General features: G+C 39.7%; 2 protein-coding genes across 2 annotated transcripts; both read left to right on the top strand.

Annotated features, from left to right (window-relative positions):
• Window positions 1-4,701, top strand: serpinh1a (serpin peptidase inhibitor, clade H (heat shock protein 47), member 1a). The gene is made up of 5 exons (XM_044042356.1): window positions 1-175; window positions 1,275-1,881; window positions 1,975-2,073; window positions 3,277-3,509; window positions 3,597-4,701. The coding sequence occupies exons 2-5, from the start codon at window positions 1,284-1,286 to the stop codon at window positions 3,897-3,899; spliced, it is 1,233 nt and encodes a 410-aa protein (XP_043898291.1). The 5' UTR covers window positions 1-175; window positions 1,275-1,283; the 3' UTR covers window positions 3,900-4,701.
• A 1,380-nt stretch (window positions 4,702-6,081) lies between these two features.
• On the top strand, window positions 6,082-16,947 carry acer3 (alkaline ceramidase 3). Its single transcript, XM_044042357.1, has 11 exons — window positions 6,082-6,598; window positions 10,406-10,516; window positions 10,692-10,744; window positions 11,023-11,075; window positions 11,362-11,443; window positions 11,554-11,589; window positions 12,866-12,924; window positions 13,039-13,140; window positions 14,082-14,186; window positions 14,287-14,332; window positions 14,415-16,947. The coding sequence occupies exons 1-11, from the start codon at window positions 6,496-6,498 to the stop codon at window positions 14,466-14,468; spliced, it is 804 nt and encodes a 267-aa protein (XP_043898292.1). The 5' UTR covers window positions 6,082-6,495; the 3' UTR covers window positions 14,469-16,947.
• The last annotated feature ends 1,140 nt before the right edge of the window (window positions 16,948-18,087 follow it).

Here is an 18,087-nt window from a genome sequence, read left to right as displayed (position 1 = left end):
ATTCCAGGGCAGTGATTTTCATGCTCTGAAAACCAGGACTGACACATCTTGCAACTGTGTGTGTGTGGGTGTAAAGTTCTGTTGTCAGCCATCACACACATAAACTTCTTACAGACGAGATCAGAGTTGCAGCTGAAGGACGGCAAGCTGAATTTTACTGGAGGAACCTAATAAGGTAAGGAAAAGTTGTGGGAGTTGGGGGCAGGGAGAGTATCCTGAGCACTGGTGGGAAATGCCCAGGCATGTGAAAAGAGGCCACAAAGTCAGATCTGTGATATGCAGTTAAAAATCCTTCGTGGTTTGAAGGCAGTGAGGTGTTTGGTAGGTTTTAAAATAAAGAAACACACCAGATTACAAACACTTTTTTAATTCATTTTCATTCAAAAAACAAATTAAAAACTGTGGCAACAACTTTTGACCTGATTCCATGTGTGATCATGCAGTTTACTTAAGCGCCAGTTACTGATGATTTCCACATTAAAGTAAAATATTTCCTAACTTCCTGTGTTATAGACTTAACATGTGAGTGATCTCAATTCAACAAAACTGCACCATGAAAGTTCCTGGAGAATATGAATGAAAAATGTATCATTTAAGGCCATTTGAAATAGTCACATGACATTTTTAATAGTTGCTACCAAAAACACATCACTAAAAACATCAAGGTAAGAATACTTCAGATAATGAGGTCAGTTATCATCACTGCATCTCTCTCTGTTTTGGCTTTGAGACTTGGTGAGCCTGCACAAACATGTCCGGAATGACTGAAACGCTCCTCCAGCCAGGCACGTTATCACTAGCCTAACCTTTTTAAAAGTCCAAAATCCTGATCTTCTCATCTCGTAGCACAGTTTTGCCTCTACACACATGTGCTGTTGTGTGTCCATGTCTGCATGCGGTTATTTCTACCATACCAGGAATCAGTATTCACCACAATTATACCCACAAAGAGACACTTTCTGAAATCTTAAATCTTTTGGGTTAGCAGACTGTGACATCACTCAGCTCTGACTGACTATTGTGGCTGCACCAATAGCTGTCTACGTGGCTGTTATGTGTTGCTCACAGGCTTTTTAGGAGAACTCTTAACGGCATGGTTAAATCTGCTCTGCTTGCTGTTATTTTAAAAAAAAACAGAGAAATTAGTTACTTTAGCACAAATTGGGCTTGTTTTAGGTTTTAATATCAAGAAAAGATCACCCATCTTCTTGGATCAGATATAACATAGCATCGGATTGTCACTTAATGGCCTTTCATGTGTTTCCCCCAATTAGCGTTACAACATGTGGGCGACAGACATTGTCCTCCTGGTCGTCCTGGTCTCCTCAGCCTCAGCTGCCACCTCTGCATCAAAAGACAAGGTCCTCAGTAACCATGCTAACATCCTGGCTAACAATAGTGCAACCCTGGCTTTCAGCCTGTACCAAAAAATGGCAAAGGACAAAAACACTGAGAACATCCTCATATCCCCTGTAGTGGTGGCCTCCTCTCTGGGTTTGGTGGCGCTCGGTGGAAAAGCCTCCACTGCCTCTCAGGTGAAAACCATTCTGAACGCAGCCAAAGTTAAAGATGAGCAGCTGCACTCCGGCCTGGCGGAACTTCTCAGTGAGGTGAGCGACCCCAAGGCGCGAAATGTCACGTGGAAGATCAGCAACCGCCTGTACGGTCCCAGCTCTGTCAAGTTTGTGGACGAGTTTGTCAAGAACAGCAAAAAACACTACAACTGCGACAACTCCAAGATCAACTTCAAAGACAAGAAGGGAGCCGTGAACGCCATCAACGAGTGGGCCGCCAACTGTACAGACGGCAAACTGCCCGAGGTCACCAAGGACGTAGAGAAGACCGACGGGGCAATGATCGTCAACGCGATGTTTTTCAAACGTGAGTCATTCAAATCTGTATTGACTACATCCACATTATGATTCATTTAAATCATTTAAAGTTGTGTGTTTTTTTTTCTTTTGTTCCTCACAGCTCACTGGAACGAGCAGTTCCATCATAAGATGGTGGACAAGCGTGGATTCATGGTGTCCCACGGCTACACAGTCTCAATAGAGATGATGCATCGTACAGGTGGGTTAGATGAGGAGATTACTACCTCGCTTACGTAAGATTATGACCATCAACTGGTTCAACACCTTGATTGGAATCAGGTGTAAACAATTACTGACTCTTTTCACCATCCAGCTTCTTTATTAAAATGCCATATCTTGATTGTTTAATCGTTACTCGGGCCAAAGTGTAAAAACAACAGTTCATTGTTTTGTTTGACGGTGGTTCGTGCCAAGCTATTTTTGGCGCCGAGCAATACTGTCCTGGCATGTGTCCAAAATCACTCCCTGTTCCTTGCATGGAGAACTATATCATTTATTTATCTGATGCTTTTCTTTTGAATGTCCACATTTATTTATAAAGCACATTTTAAAAAACAAACAAACAACCGAGGTAACCAAAGTAATGTACAATGGGAGTCCAGCTCAACCTGTGTTAAACACCATGGAGTAATACAGCGGTAGGTTTTCTTTACGTCTGGGCGCATCTAATGTGCCAGGTCAGGGCATTCCAGACGCAAGCAGCCACCTCTGTCTTAATTATTCGGAGTTTACCAGTCAAACTAGAACATCAGGTTTGTAAAAAAAACTCATTCTAATTCACTGTCATTGCAAAACTGAAATTTCTAATATTGTTGTTTGCTCCATATCCTGGTAAAGGGTTGCTGAATAGAACATAGTCCCCCTTTACCCGAGCGACCAATGAAAATATCCTCAATTATTCCAACAGAGGGAACATCCGTGGCCCTCATTTACACGGCTTCCTGGTATACTTATACGTATAAGGATGTACATACGCACTGATTCGCCACAATGATCAACAAAGAAATGTTAGATATGTGTTTGATGTGACATTTTTATGAGACTGAATCCACAGCTCTGACACACAATAGCCCGTAATGGGTGTCATGCAGAGTTTATGGACAACGACAATTTGCCTAATCTCCAAATGTGCATGTCATTGGACTGTGGGAGGAAACCAGAGAACCCGGAGACTGGGTCGCAAACCCAGGTCTTCTTGCGGCAAAGGCAAGAGTGCTAAGACCATACTCCATATGCTAAGCTTAAATCTGGGGTCACACTACACAACGTTCACAGCGATTACCGATTTTGAAAAGACTTGGAGTACACACTAACCGACTGGTTTCAGCAGATTTGAAAAATTGGGGCAAAAAATCTTGCATTACATGAAGATTCCTAATAGATTCCATGTGTTTCCCAATAGGCATCTATGGTTTCCTTGAAGATAAGACCAATAAGCTGTCCATCCTGAGCATGCCTCTGGCTCACAAGAAGTCCACCATGGTGTTCATCATGTCCAACTACGTGGAGTCTCTGGAGAGAGTGGAGAAGCTGCTGACTAAGAAGCAGCTGAATACGTGGATGGGCAAAGTGCAGCAGATAGCAGTCGCTGTATCTCTGCCCAAAGTCAGCATGGAAGTCAGTCACAACCTGCAGGTAAATAATGCGAGAAACCAAGTGGATTATAATGACCAGATCATACTTCAAGCTTAAATGAATGTATGTTTCTCTGCCTGTCTTTAGAAACACCTCATGGAGCTGGGCCTGACAGAGGCTGTGAACAAATCCAAAGCGGACTTCTCTAAAATTTCTGGGAAAAAGGATCTCTATCTGTCCAGCGTGTTCCATGCCTCTGCCCTGGAATGGGACACTGATGGGAATGAAATGGACCTCAGTGTCTTTGGCACAGACAAGCTGAAAAACCCGAAACTGTTCTACGCTGACCATCCCTTCATCTTCCTGGTGAAGGACCAGAAGACAAACTCCATCCTGTTTATTGGCAGGATGGTCAGGCCAAAGGGTGAAAAGATGAGAGATGAATTGTGACCACGTGTTACGCCTTAGTGACATCTGAGTGTGTGTGTTTGTGTAGATGTTCTACTGCACTACGCTGAGAGAAACAGGAAATTAAATACAGTAGGTGCATTCCCTTTGATCCACGTCAACAACATTCCTCCAAACAGGAAGTGCACACTCATTTTTGTTTTTTTTGGCTGAATATTTCTTACTATGATGTTGTTATGTATTGGCACATAATGTTATGGATTGAAGACTTACATTAAGTATGATTAATGCCAAAAACAAATGCTGTCTGTGCCAGATTAAGAGTCTAACGTAAACAATAGTCTTACATTTGAAGAGATTTCATGTTGCTTCCTGTTCAGTAAGTATATTTACTGGTGTAAATGTTAAAGTTGATTGGTCTCTAAAACCGCATTGCCCCACAAACCTTTTTAAGTCTTTTATTATTATTATTTAAACTCAGAAGCTATAGAGTGCAGTATTTCTTGGTACTCATCTCGGCTGAATGCACTGATCTCCACTGGCAAACATTTCACATGAAGGCAGATTGGGAAAAATATGTGTCTTCCCGGGAGCATGTGCACACATGAATTTTGACGAATACAAATTGTGTGTGAAGGTTCTCAGTCATCCCTAACCCTAACCCTCATAGTCATATTCTGTGGTTGGCTGTGAGGCGACTGGACTTTGCTTAAGTTGAAGATGTTTCACATTCAGGGAAGACAGATGGTTTGCAAGAGGAGAGAAGGAAACAAGGAAACCAAGACTTTTGGATGAATACAAATTGTGTTTCTCAATAAAATGTGGAAAAAAGGTGTCATCTTAATTCTGGTTATCTTGTTGCTGGGATTTCTCTTTGCTGATGCCGACTTATTCAACTGGTTTGTTGTATTCAATATGATGAATGTTTGAATGTTTTGTAACTTTGCCCTTGGCAACTTGGCAGGCCACTTGTGATCCGACCTCCAGTGGGATTTTCCAGCTAAATAACATGAGATAATACCAAAAGGGGGGGGGCTGTGGGAACAGCTGGCCAGACCTACTTCCTTCAGCATGAAGTTTGAATGACATTACACTTGCATGGCAAACATCGTCTCTCAATATATGCTCTAATTATTTAAACTGCAATGTTTTAATAATTCACAATGCTACTACAAAAATATTATATTAAATATGAGATTTGGGGAGACGATCAGTTAGCATGCAAGGATGTTGATTCTGAGTGTATCGCCCCATCTAGTGGACATTTGCACTTATGGAAGAAATAAATGCATGCACTTGGAATTACAGCATTAAATTTCAAGGATGTTGTAGCTTGTGTATGTGTCATGAAAGTCTTTATGTGTCATCATTTAGAATGAGTGACTTTAATCAATCATGACCATTTGTTCAATTGTAGAGTGGGAAGTGATCATTAAATGATTAAATATTTGTATGGCTGAACTTAATGGTCTCGGTATGTAGCGCAGTATGTGGTTGTCTGATAATACGTGAGCAAATGTGTCATGAGGCGATCGCCTCAGAGACAACACATTTAGATCATATCTCCTGCTCTTTCTTTTTTTTTGTTTTTTTTTGTGACGGTTGTTTTATCATCAGTGTGCATCTCGTTCTGTTTATGTTAGTCATGTTTCCTGGACTGTGGTGTGGTATCATAGGGTTGCTGTGCTGCATTCCTCATCTGTCATCGCTGCATTACACATATTCGTCAAATTATTGCTGGTGTACTTTATTTCCTTTGTAGAGGGGAGGAAAAAACATTTTTATCATATTAAAGAAATTTAGATACCTTTAGACATCTTTAGATATCTACATTTGTTTTTTGGATCATCATTAAAGTGGTTTATTGTTTGATTCAAGTTCAGTATAACCACACTTCACTTAATACTAGGTGAGTTTTATTTAAATTATTATTATTTTATTGCCTTCTAAGTTTAAAAAACTGAAAAAATACAGAAAAATCACTATGATGCTGCTTTGTTTGATTAAATCACATTCTGTTACAGAGTTGGATTAAATCTGACCTTTTTCAGATTTTTACTCATAAAACTTGACCGAAACACAGTACGTAGGTAGGCAATGTTGTAGGCGTATTAAAAAAACGGGAGGGACACTATAATTAGAAATGCTGATCCCAGGTAACTAAGACATGTGCAGTGTATTTTCTCCTGAAAAATACAGTGGATAATATGCTGAGTCAATGGAATGTCCACGCCTTTGGTTGTGATGTGTGTTCTACATATTTACATTGCCTGCCTTTGATCTGCCCATTCAATTATTCCTGAAGGGATGAAAGAAAATGCAGCAAATAGTGTAAAAGTAGAAAAAGCAGAATGTAAATAAGTAAGGATTCATGAATCATTATAACAGTAGTAAATAGTTTAGAAAATCATCAATATTTTTTGATATAACGATTTATGATTATAAAATATGGGCATTGTATTTGCGTACAGGGTTTAGTTGAGCGTAGTGGGCTGACTTCCCGCGTGAAGATGAGTAGGAGGTCTCGTTAGGTCTCGCTCGTACAGAGCTCGTGCTGTGATGGGACTGTAGTCCGTTAGTAGCCACAGCCTCCACCTCCTCCTCCTCCTCTTCTTCTTCTCCTTCTTCTTCTTCCATCATGGCTCCCTCGATAGACAGACAAGGATACTGGGGGCGGCCGACGTCAACGCTGGATTGGTGCGAAGAAAATTATGTCGTCTCTTCTTACATCGCGGAATTCTGTGAGTAAACCGTAACCGCGGTCGGCGAAGTTGTCGCCAGTGAATTTGTCGTGTGTGTGTGTGTATGTGTGTGTACGTTGAGCGTTGTAACGTAAACATGAAGTGAGAGCTGTAACAGCACTGTCGTACAACAATGTCACACTGCTGAGCTGACGTGAACTGTCTCTCTCTCTGTGTATAAGCTAGCTGTTACCTCGTATTATACATTTTAGTAAGTACGGTGAGAGCTGTAATGAGGAAAGACTGCCGGGAAGATATTGTATGACTCGGTCTGTATTGAGCTGTTTTGCATCCATTTATTTTCTTTACATTCATATTCCTATAGTGAAGAAGCACAGTACATTACAGCAAGTGTGCGCTAACGTTACCACAGAGAGACACGTTAGCACTGTGTGTGTGTGTGTGTGATATTAGCTCCATGATTACTGTTACTTCCCTCACAAGGTGCCCGGTCATTCAAAACCACCACTGGAAACTTGATAAAAAACATTTCCTTCATGCACACAGTTGGTGCCTCACTGCTCAGCTGGCTCTCCATAAAAACTGGTTCATCAGGAACCATTATCTTACATTTAAACTTGAGTTTGTGGCAAAAATAGAGAAGCTGTCAGTGCCCTAAACAAACTTGGCACAGGTTCACCTTTCACTATCTAGCAGTGACACGTGTTAAAACGTATTCATGACTCATCACTGTGTGGTTAAATGGGTTGGATAATCTGTACGGCTGTTGTGTTTACAGCACACAATGCTAGATAATGCTTATACATAAATAATGGTTAATTGCACCGATTAAGCTGTAGTATGTATTATCTAGTCCAATATATGCCATAAGATTGTAAAAAAAATAATAATAAAAAAAGAAAGATGGATATTTCCCATACCACAACATGACCACATGTTCCGATATTCAGTTCACTGTCACAGAGGCGCCAAAAACATAGTACATTCACATTTATGTAGCAGAAATCACTTGTTTTAATTCAAGGGGAAACAACACTTTCAAAATGAATTATGAATTATCAAATTCATTACCAGTTTACTCTGAAATGTGTCTGGCGTCCCAAAATGTCCAACATTCCACACATACATACATAAACCACACCTTTATCTGACATTGAACATAATCCACACTTAACATCAAACCTGTTAGCGTCCTTTACATTCTTTTTAGGTTTCTTGTAGGACTGGGCAATATGGTTGTAAAGGTTATCACGCAGTTTCAAGTCAGTGGACAAAACAAACACAAACTATACAGACAGGCAACATTTCACAAAATATCTGTTGCTAAGCATTTAACAGTGTCTCAAAGTGTGTTTACAAAAGGTCCAGTCTGTCTTCTAATTGTCATGGAACTGTTACTTTTTGACATTAAGTAAAACCTATGGACCAAGGCTGGTTGGGACATCTTGATTAATCCAACTCCTATGTTAGAGTTCCCTCTTACTTCAATGTAGCTCTCTCGCTGGCCCTAACACAAACACTCACATACACCTTCAAAGCCTCTCTCTCTCCCCCTTTCTCTTTCTCTCTGGTTCTCTGTATATATGTATGTATGTGTGTGTGTATATATATATACATATACATATATATATATTTACTTTAAGCTGCTACAGTTGAAGCTTGAAGTCGTGCTGGTAGTAAAAACTATTGTGATGGTAGTAAAAAGGTAGTAAAAAGGTAGTAAGTTCAACTTAAGAATCTCTGTATAAACCCTGCGATACGCAAACATAATAAAGATAACACATTGAACCTTTGTTTGAATGAAATTATCCATTTGCTATTATCATGCTGTCTTAAAGATTCACATACTTCATTTCCATGTCATAAAAAGTAGGCCTGCTGCTACTTGTTTGGATGAAGGCAGCACCGACAGTTGGAGCTTCTGTTAGCACAACAGACGCTTATGCTGGCTCAGCTCAATTGTTGTTTCCAACCACAGAAGAAGCATTTGGCTTTTAAACAGTGATTCTGTATTTTGGCACAATAGTTGGAATGTGGCATTGTCCATGTAGATACGAGACACCACCATGGCTTTAATCCTTTTTCAACCTCTTGTTTAAAACACCAGTACATGGCAACAGCAGAAACAGAGGGAGGTCATTTCAAAGTGTCTGCCACTTATCATTGGGCGTCTGATCACACCTTCTGCAGATGCCATTGAAATAAGAAAGCATTAGTGTCGTTGTGTGCCTTTATTATCAGTATCCAAAGTCCACTCAGTTGGCTTTTATCAGTCATTTTTTACCTGATAAAGATGCAGTGTCATTTGAATTATAAATTACTAGTAATCATTATTACCCTTCAGTCCCAAATCCTGGTTAGCTCGATTGTTGTTTACACATCACCACACCCAGACAGAGCAAGGGAAGGAGTGGTATTCAGCTGTTTTATCAGGTTCCCCTGTGAATGTGATGTTCTCCTAGGAAGTACATAGCACATGTACAAACAGTGCCACTAGTTCAACACGGAAAATGCCTTGAGGCGAACATAGAGGTCCACTGTGTAAGAATTGGTGACATCTAATGGTGAGACTGCAGAGTGCAACAAAAGGAAGACTCCTCCACCTCCTCCCTTTACACCACACACGAGAAGTGATGTAAACACAGCTATCTTCACTCTTCTACTGTTTCTAAGGCTTTTTTAAAATTGTTATTTCAAAGCAGTTATATATTAATACAAACATACTCACAAGTAGTATATTCAATTTCTGCCAAGACACCCTTGTTTTTTATTGTTTATTTGTTCCCTCTTCACTACTCAATAGCCATCAATAAATAAAAGCTGGTGTCTGTAGCCCTTGCAATAGGCCATTTTCACCGCAGGCATTTTAACACGTTCAAGCTGGAAAAGCACATCTCATCAATGCCAATGATAATGTTAACGATGGCTGTGTTGGGCTCAGTCAATCAGGATAGTGTGACGTGAGCCAGCATACACCCTGTGAATGAGGAAGCTAAATGGAAATCTGCCATTGTTTGATTACTTAGATCTATAAATTCACCTGCCAGGCTGTCTGCAAAGAAAAAGCCCTAATGATGTCATTTAATTACAGACACTTCCTGTCTGTTAATAATTGAATTTTCCCCTACAGACAATGACTTTTATTGTTTATTGTTGTTTATTGGGAGGGGGCGAGATGCGTCTGTTCAATTTTTTCAAATATCTTCTCAATGCTAGCTTTTCCATACTTACAGACTGCAGTTTTGAATATCGCTCTTAAGGCTTTATTAATCTCCACTCCTCAGGTTTCCTACCTAGTATGACAACAGCACAGAGTCCACTACACTACAACAGAGTGCAATAGCACATCAGTAAATAAACATGGCTGATTTTGTTCTTGATTAATTGATTTATGGCTTGCTTTGTCTGTAGCACATTAGATTGCAATGTCATATACCCAGCACAATATGCGCCTAAAGTGACTTGATCACACTTAGATACAAGAACAAGAAATTCTGTAACGTTGTGATGCATTTTTATTAAAAAAAAAAGGTGATACAATCTGTCACAAAAGAATGACTCACTTACCATTCATGTAAATGTAATCTACTTAATTTCTTAAAATAACAAATGCACAGTAATTCAGTTTAAATACAGTTTAAATACAACACATAATTGTGGCAGCAGACACGTGTGCAATGAGATTATTCATTTTGTAGTTATCACATGCAATATAAAATGTCTGACTGATCTCTCTCTGCCATCATGTCACCTGATCACTGAGACATTCTCAGCTCCTCAGTCGTTAGATAGCCCTCAGGTCATATCTCCAGGCTCTGATTCATCTCTGGTGTCTTTCTGAAACAGGGAATACTGTCAGCAACCTGATCATGATTCTTCCTCCCATTTGCGGTGCCATCCAGACGTATCGCAACGGCCTCGAGTTTCGCTACATCTGCTCTTTCCTCGGACTGGCAGGTGAGTCTGTCGAAACAACATAAGAGCTTAGCTTTACATTTGTGACAATACTGAAGCAAACACTGCTTATGTTTACATAGTTCAGTGAGTGACAGCTGTGGCAGTTGCACATTCTTAGCTGCAGGCCCTCACATCGTCATGCAAGCATGTGACAGTGTTTTGTTTTGTTGCGCAGCTGTAGGCGTGGGCTCCTGGTTCTTCCACATGACGCTGCTGTATGAGATGCAGGTGGGTTTCACAGTGTTACACTGAAATCTAGGAGGGATATTTTTATTTATATGTACATTTCTTACTGAAGATTCATGATACAGACACACTGACAAGCTTGTTTATTATATAAATTAACATGGTATAATACTATTTATACTTTCTGAAGTAGAAAGTTTTAGGAACTTTAAGAAACACATTTAAGAAAAAATCTAAGCTATTTGTGAATTATTCCCAGCATTCCTTAGGTGATGCTAGATTATTACAACTTCCTGTTCTCTGTGTGTTTTGACTTGCAGCTACTGGACGAGTTGCCAATGATTTATAGTACCTGTGTCTTCGTCTACTGTCTGTAAGTGACTCAACCTTTTTGATTTATTGCCGTTGAAGCACTGGTGGCCAATGAGAACAAATTAAATGAGAGTGTGCCCGTGTATCTCCTGCTGATCATTTGATATTTTCCAAGAAAGTACAGTGTATCATCTTCTTGTGATATAATGCAATGGGACTATCGATTGTAAAACTGGGCCGGTGTATCTCTTTCCACTTCGGCTGAGCTTGTTACTTGTTCCTCATTCTTTATGCTTATTCAAACGGATTGTAGAAGACATAAATGCATTTGTATCTGTTCCCCCCAGATATGAGTGCTTCAAACAAGAGAACAGCATTAGTTTGTTTCCAATTGCATTATTAATCATCTTCAGTGTCTCAGTCACTGTGGTGAGTGTTCACTTTTATTACAACATCATATTTTCCTTTTAACCATGATATGAGTGGAGCATAACTTGCACAATGTCCTAATGAACTGTTTCTGTATTTGGGTTTCGTAGGTGTATCTGCAGTGGAAGGAGCCAGTGTTTCACCAGGTAAGGGTGTGCGCTGAGTTATGGTCCAGCTCAGGTTGCTCATTGTTTGCTATCAGGGCTCAGTCATCTTTACTTTGTGTAAACTTTGAGCTTTACATGCTGATTGCTGAAGAGTTATATAATTAAGATCAACACGAATAGGGCAGGCACTAACTATTTTCTGTGTGTAAGGAGCTAATAGATTGATAGGCATCCTCTTTTTTATCTGTCCACACATTTGTAAAGCAAGATACACCCAGCTCTATGCTGCAGTAATATGAACATGACACCCAGGTGGACCCCACCCCCCTACATGCTGTGGCATGTTTTAGAGAACAATCCCTGAAAACACACTTGACACCTGTGCTGTATAACCACGATCACTGTGGCTACAGCTCATTTGTGTATAGTCTTTATAGCAGGGCTGTTAATCACAGAATAATCAAAATTGCACCACATCAAGGCACAATAGAGTCACCAAGTAAAGTCAAGTCATCATGATTTAGATTTTAGAGTCACATTTCAGAGATCACAGATCAGAGGATACAGGGAATGGCATATCTTAAAATACAACCCAGGCCTTAGCAGTGTTAGCAGCAGGTGCTACATATAACCCTGTTAACCAGGGGTACAATCATATAGTAACAAGCTAATGTGTGTGTGTACTGAAAAAACAGGATGTAGTGAGTAAATATAAATAACCTCTGCTTTTGGATCTTTTTTTACTCTCATCCCTAATGTGGGTGTGAATGCAGCGAAACTCTGCAATTAAACATTAACTCTATCATGCCACAGTTAACGTTTGATGCAAAACAGGACAAACAAAGCCTCCTGTTACACCCGGTGTTTATACTTGCTCCATGCTCTGAGTCTCACGGTGTGTTGCTTTACAGCACTAAGGACGACATGACGGTGCTTTTTTGGTTTGTTTACTATATAGAGATAGTAGATTTTGTTTACTAATGACACAGCTGTATGGAGGTTCAGAACAAGACTGATTGTGAGACGATACGTGTGGTGACGACCTGCAGTTTGACAAATCAACAATCAGTGGATTTTCTCTTTTTAACGTGTCAGTCCCTGAATTCAATCGAATTGAATTACATTCGTATGAATCAAAGAAATCATCAATCAGTCATGTTTGACAGAATTGTCATTTTCTTACAGCTTTTATCATACTTCATGTCGGTCATGGAGCTTTACTGACTTAGTGAAAACATATTAATTGTGGTCAAATATTTTATTGGTCGTCCACAGTGTCTGTGTTTCAAAGTCCAATAACTGCCCCTTCTTTTAGGTCATGTATGGCGCACTGGTAGCTTGCCTAGTGATGCGGTCCATCTTCATTGTTACATGGTAAGTTTTCCATGAGGACAGTTCAATGCTACATCATTACCAAAGCAAAGAGGGCTGTTAATATAGTAATTCATATTTAATGATATTCTCTGTTGTTTTTCTTTAAAATTGTAGGGTGTACCCCTGGCTCAGGCCACTCTGTTACACCTCCTTGGGTATCTTCTTGTTAGGATTCCTGCTGTGGAACATTGACAATATCTTCTGTGACTCATTGAGGTGAGGAGGTTTAAACGTTTGTTTGTGTGTTTAAAGCTATGGTTTGGACAATGTTCACGTCAATGCTGTTAAAGTTGAGGTCGACAGGATCGCTGGAGAACTCGTTCATTGTTGATTCTCATCCTCAGGGCTTATACACACACACACGTTTGTGGATCAAGGCTCTCGATCACAACATTGCACAAACATTGGCCGTCACTGGAAGAGCCATGAGCGCGACATCCGACACAAGAATCAAACCGATCAATGCCAAACTGTAGATCAGTTAAAAATGGCAGCTTTGCGCAGCTGTGCTGTGATAGCTCCGCCCACATTGAGGAGGTACTATAGTAATTGAATAAAATGTGCCTAATCCACTCTAAACCGAGTGGATTAGAGCCGAGTAGTGCTAGAACTGTATAATGGAAAAAGTGCCAAAAGTGTCTGGACAAGGGCCAGATTTTGCCTGATTTAGACTGTGCTGAAAGGCTTTTATTGAATTACTGGTTAATATTACCAAAAACAGGTTACCCTACCCTAGCTTTAACCAAAGAACATTAAGCTTCCGTTGTTTCTTTTCCCCCACCCCTTCAGAATAAAAGACCCTGTGTTGACGCCATATCGTATTCCACACAACTATATTAACGACACTCTTGGAAATCCAGCGTTCTCTTCTTGCTCTCTGGTCGGGGGGAGAAATCTACAGTAGATCAAATTTTGGTCGCAAAATGCAACCGTTTGGAGCCCTGCCTTTCAGAAAGCTCTGCAGACTCGACGAGTGGGTAGCAACACTAGCAGTGTTTTGGTGACACGAAGCTTTAAATTGAATTTATCCAAAGCACACGGTACATGTCAACTCACACAGTACAGTAAAAGGTCCCTTAGAGTGTTTAGTATCAACCTGCTGTGGAGAATCTGTTGCTGTTCTATGGAACTAATGTTCTGTTGTGTCATTTATTTAGAGCTAGTAGACAAATGCTGCCCCCTGCTGTTGGAGTAGTAACACAGTTCCATGCCTGGTGGCACATCTTCACAGGCCTGGGATCGTACCTGCACATACTTCTGAGGTGAGCTTTCAGCAGCAGGCGATTACGGCTGCAGTGAACTTTTATTGTGGTGACATATGATGTTCTTGTCCACTGACGTCTCTCTTGTGCTCTCTTTTAGCCTGCAGATCAGGTCAACCTACCTCAAGTACAGACCAAATGTAAAGGTGGGTCCAGCTTTTTCAGCATTTGCATATTTTGTAGCTTTTTCATTCTTTTAATTCTATGTCGTGTCTTAAAATGGTCCAGTTCCTGTGTGGAGTTTGGCCCACGTTGCACATCGAGCCTCAGAAGACGAGCTGAAGTGGATGCATGGTGAGCGGCTTGAGGATGGTGACTGCCACATCCACACACCATCATCAGCACAGGGACCTGCCACTGCTGAGACGTCAGCCCACAGGCAGGACACAGGTGGACACTATAGACACCACCACAAGGACACTGTGGGGATTTACTACAGTACAGTATAGCTCTGATTCTAATTTTAAGAAATGGAAGATTTTTTTTCTCATCAGTCCTAATTTATTAGATTAGTGTACTTAAGTGACATTTCTTTTAATATAATTTGCTCCTTTTTAATGCAAATGTAATGTGTAGTCCACTACAGTGGTGACTGTTGAAGGGATTATGGTTGTTAGCTTGATTAGGGGTTTGGGGAAAATAATTTACATTGTCTAAATAATCATTGTATGTAGGGCTGCAAGGATTAATCCCTCAATTATGTTCTCTTCATTAATTGAGAAACAGTGACGTTCTCAAATGTCCCACAAAAATTACTCAGTTTGAATGATTCACAAAGGAACCAGAAAATATTCAAGTTTAAGAAGCTGAAGAATCAAAAAGCTTATTTTTAGTAATTGATAAATAATGGAATAGTCGTTGCAGCCCTAGTTCTGTGTTCAATCCTGTGAAGATATTTAAATAGATGCAGAACCTGAAGTATAACTATGATAATTGTAGTTTTAAAAAAAACAAATAGCTGAGCTTTGAGGAGCATTGTATTGTTTTTGGATGAGATCACTACACGACATACTAACTAACTACCAGCTAGAAAGTGAAAGTGCTACTGATTTATTTTTTTTACTTGAATGTCTCCAATCGAAACATGACAAGACTGGAATTCTTATTTTCTTTTTTTTTATTAGTTTTTTTATTGTTGTTTTTATTGTTATTGCCAAAGTTGCACTGGGATTTAAAGTGACCGTTTAACGTGAGAGAAATGTCGCTATCTTTACCTCATTATAAACAAACTGAGAAAGGCAGCGCTTACATACAGTCTTGTTCAAAATCATGACACTGACTTAAAATGATCTATATGAGCCGGTAAAACTTTGACACTACACACAGCAAGTTGTACCACATTTGTCACTGCGTTCTTTAAGACTGCTTTCACTGTCGATAAAAGAATATTCCACACTAATGCGAGGTCAGTGCCGGACTTTTAGAGCCACCTTTCAAAGCCAAAAGGGATTTTTCTGTTGACTTGTTTTTCTCTGTTGGGGTTTTTATATCTGAATCATGAGCTTCTTTTGAGTAAGTGTTAGAAGAAGAAGAAATAATGCTAACATGCGTAGGCATCACTGGAAATGCAGCGAACTTAGCCAGCCACAACAGAGAAGATCCACTTTGTTTTCCTTTTGTAATAGATTCTATTTAAAGGACCAAGTGCATGAATGGAACATATCTGAATGATTGCATCTTTATCAGCTGCAGGGAATGGGGATATGAGACACAGCCAATTCTGGAAATTCTTCCTTTTTTTCCAATATCTGTCACAGCAGTGACCAGTGTTGTGTCCCTGTCTTATGTTATCATATACTTTATACTACTAGATTGATTTTTATTTATTCACACCGTGGCATGGAGACGAAGAGACAGACATAAAAGGGCACAGGCACACCTTTCTGTGGTGTGAGACAGTCTCTTATACAGCCACTAGGTGGCAGAAATATCCAGCTTATTTCAGACATTGCCATGTATGTCATTTATGAGCATTGACAGACTACCGAGCCACTGAAAACAATGCTTAGGATCTTTGTCTCAGTTTTCACATGGTGGATCTGTAGTGTTGTATGAAGGGCTTTTTTTTTATTTATTTACATTTGTTTTGCTACTGTGAATTTGTAAATACGTAACAATAGACCCTGAATTAACTGGTGAAGTAGACGTTTGTGTGGCCTCCTAAACTGCTTTGTGCTCTCTTTTTTTTATCTGTTGAGACAACACGTTCTTTTTTTTTTCCTTTTGTTTCTCACAATGCATACTGGCTGTTTCACTAACTCTTCAATATGCTATAACACCTGCTCAGAGCCAGTGTTACAAACATTCAAAAGCACAGAAGTACAGTGTGTGTCAGTAAAGTATTACCGTTGCCGCGTAAATGTCTGTGTTGGAAAACGCCGTCGTGTGCGCGTTATCAAGTCTCATCAGTTTTCAAAGAAGGTGCCTTATTGTTATCCTCGCAGTGTAATCCAAGTTGCCTTGATGTTTGTGATAAACCCACTCGTGTTGTTCCTTGTGTTTTACAATGTGCCCTCCCCTCTGGTCAACAGCAGTTAGGAGGACAGACAGTAACAGCCTCTTAATTCTTTGGCCTTCCATTCATTTCATTATGTCTAAAACAGCTTAGTTACATTTGTGCTCATGATGCTATTTGTAGCTCAAAGTGTCCATACTTATGTGTTGAGGCCAGAACAGAATTTTTTTTTTTTTTGTTAAACTTTGGTAATGTGCCAGTCCTAAATGATGCCCTGAATTGTCAAATAAAACAATGTTTCAGACACTTTGTCTCCAGAACAGCTTTATATTTTTAATTGTATTTGTCTTTGCTTCTCAGCTTACAGTGTTAAACCAGGTGTCCACCATGTCAGCCCAAGGCCGGCCCAAGGCGTCATACGGCCTTAAGTTAAATTAGATTTTGGGACCCTTTATGGACACCAATAATAAGCAGTAAAATGACATGATAATCAGGGAGTGACAGATTTCTGCACAGTTGTAGCTGTGCTGCCTGCATCATCTCAGTGTCACCCTGGCCTGTTCTTGCCCTTATTATTGGCTTTAATCTTGAATGGCAGCAAATCTCAGAAGAATGCTTTTGTGTTGATTTTCTCTTCAATAATGGCAGAATACTAAGAGATGAATATGGTGTCCGCCTACTAAAAAGTACAAAAGATAAACAAAATAAAACAATAGGCAATACATTTATTGCAACCATGAAATGTACTATGTATAATATTATCATGCACAAACAATAAAACAAAATAAACAAAATAATACCTTGAAATGCTCTAGGAGGCCCTAAGCAGACACTGTTAGCGTATACCTTGTGTTTATCACACAAAAGTGCTTATTATGACACCAGCTCTGAATAAAAGTAACTATACTTAAATGTTTTTCTTACCTAATGTGTAAAACATGTGCACGTAGCTGCCCCTACTATCAAATGTATGTAATTATGACACGGATGAGTGCAGTGTGATGTGTGAATCATTCAACATACAGTTTCAGTTTTGGCATCTTAGTAGAGATTGTGTTATCATTTCAAGGGTTTACTGACTCAGGTGTGCGCACACACACACACACAACACACTGTGCATTTGAACGGGGAAGCTTGTTTTTGTAAAGTTAATTCAGACAGTTTAATACACTATAGAGACATGAACAAGACGTGTTTATCAGTTTGACCAATCAGAATTCGAGCTGTGGAGCAATTGGGCATCCATACAGTCCACACACACAGGTGTATTCTTTATTCGCAGAGGCGATTCTAGAGTCTCTTGGGGCCCTAGAAAAATGTGAAATGTTTCGTTTTGATTTGAAAAGTGCCCATTAGTATCTTCTCAAAATAAAAATATACACATTTACAATGTGCAATTTAAAAATAGAATTCTGTAGCACAATAAAAACACAAATTTATCTTACT

Source organism: Solea senegalensis, linkage group LG13 (assembly GCF_019176455.1).
Source record: "Solea senegalensis isolate Sse05_10M linkage group LG13, IFAPA_SoseM_1, whole genome shotgun sequence".
Classification (NCBI taxonomy): domain Eukaryota; kingdom Metazoa; phylum Chordata; class Actinopteri; order Pleuronectiformes; family Soleidae; genus Solea; species Solea senegalensis.
Note: the sequence above shows the minus strand (reverse complement) of the source record. Positions and strands in the feature narration are given on the sequence as shown.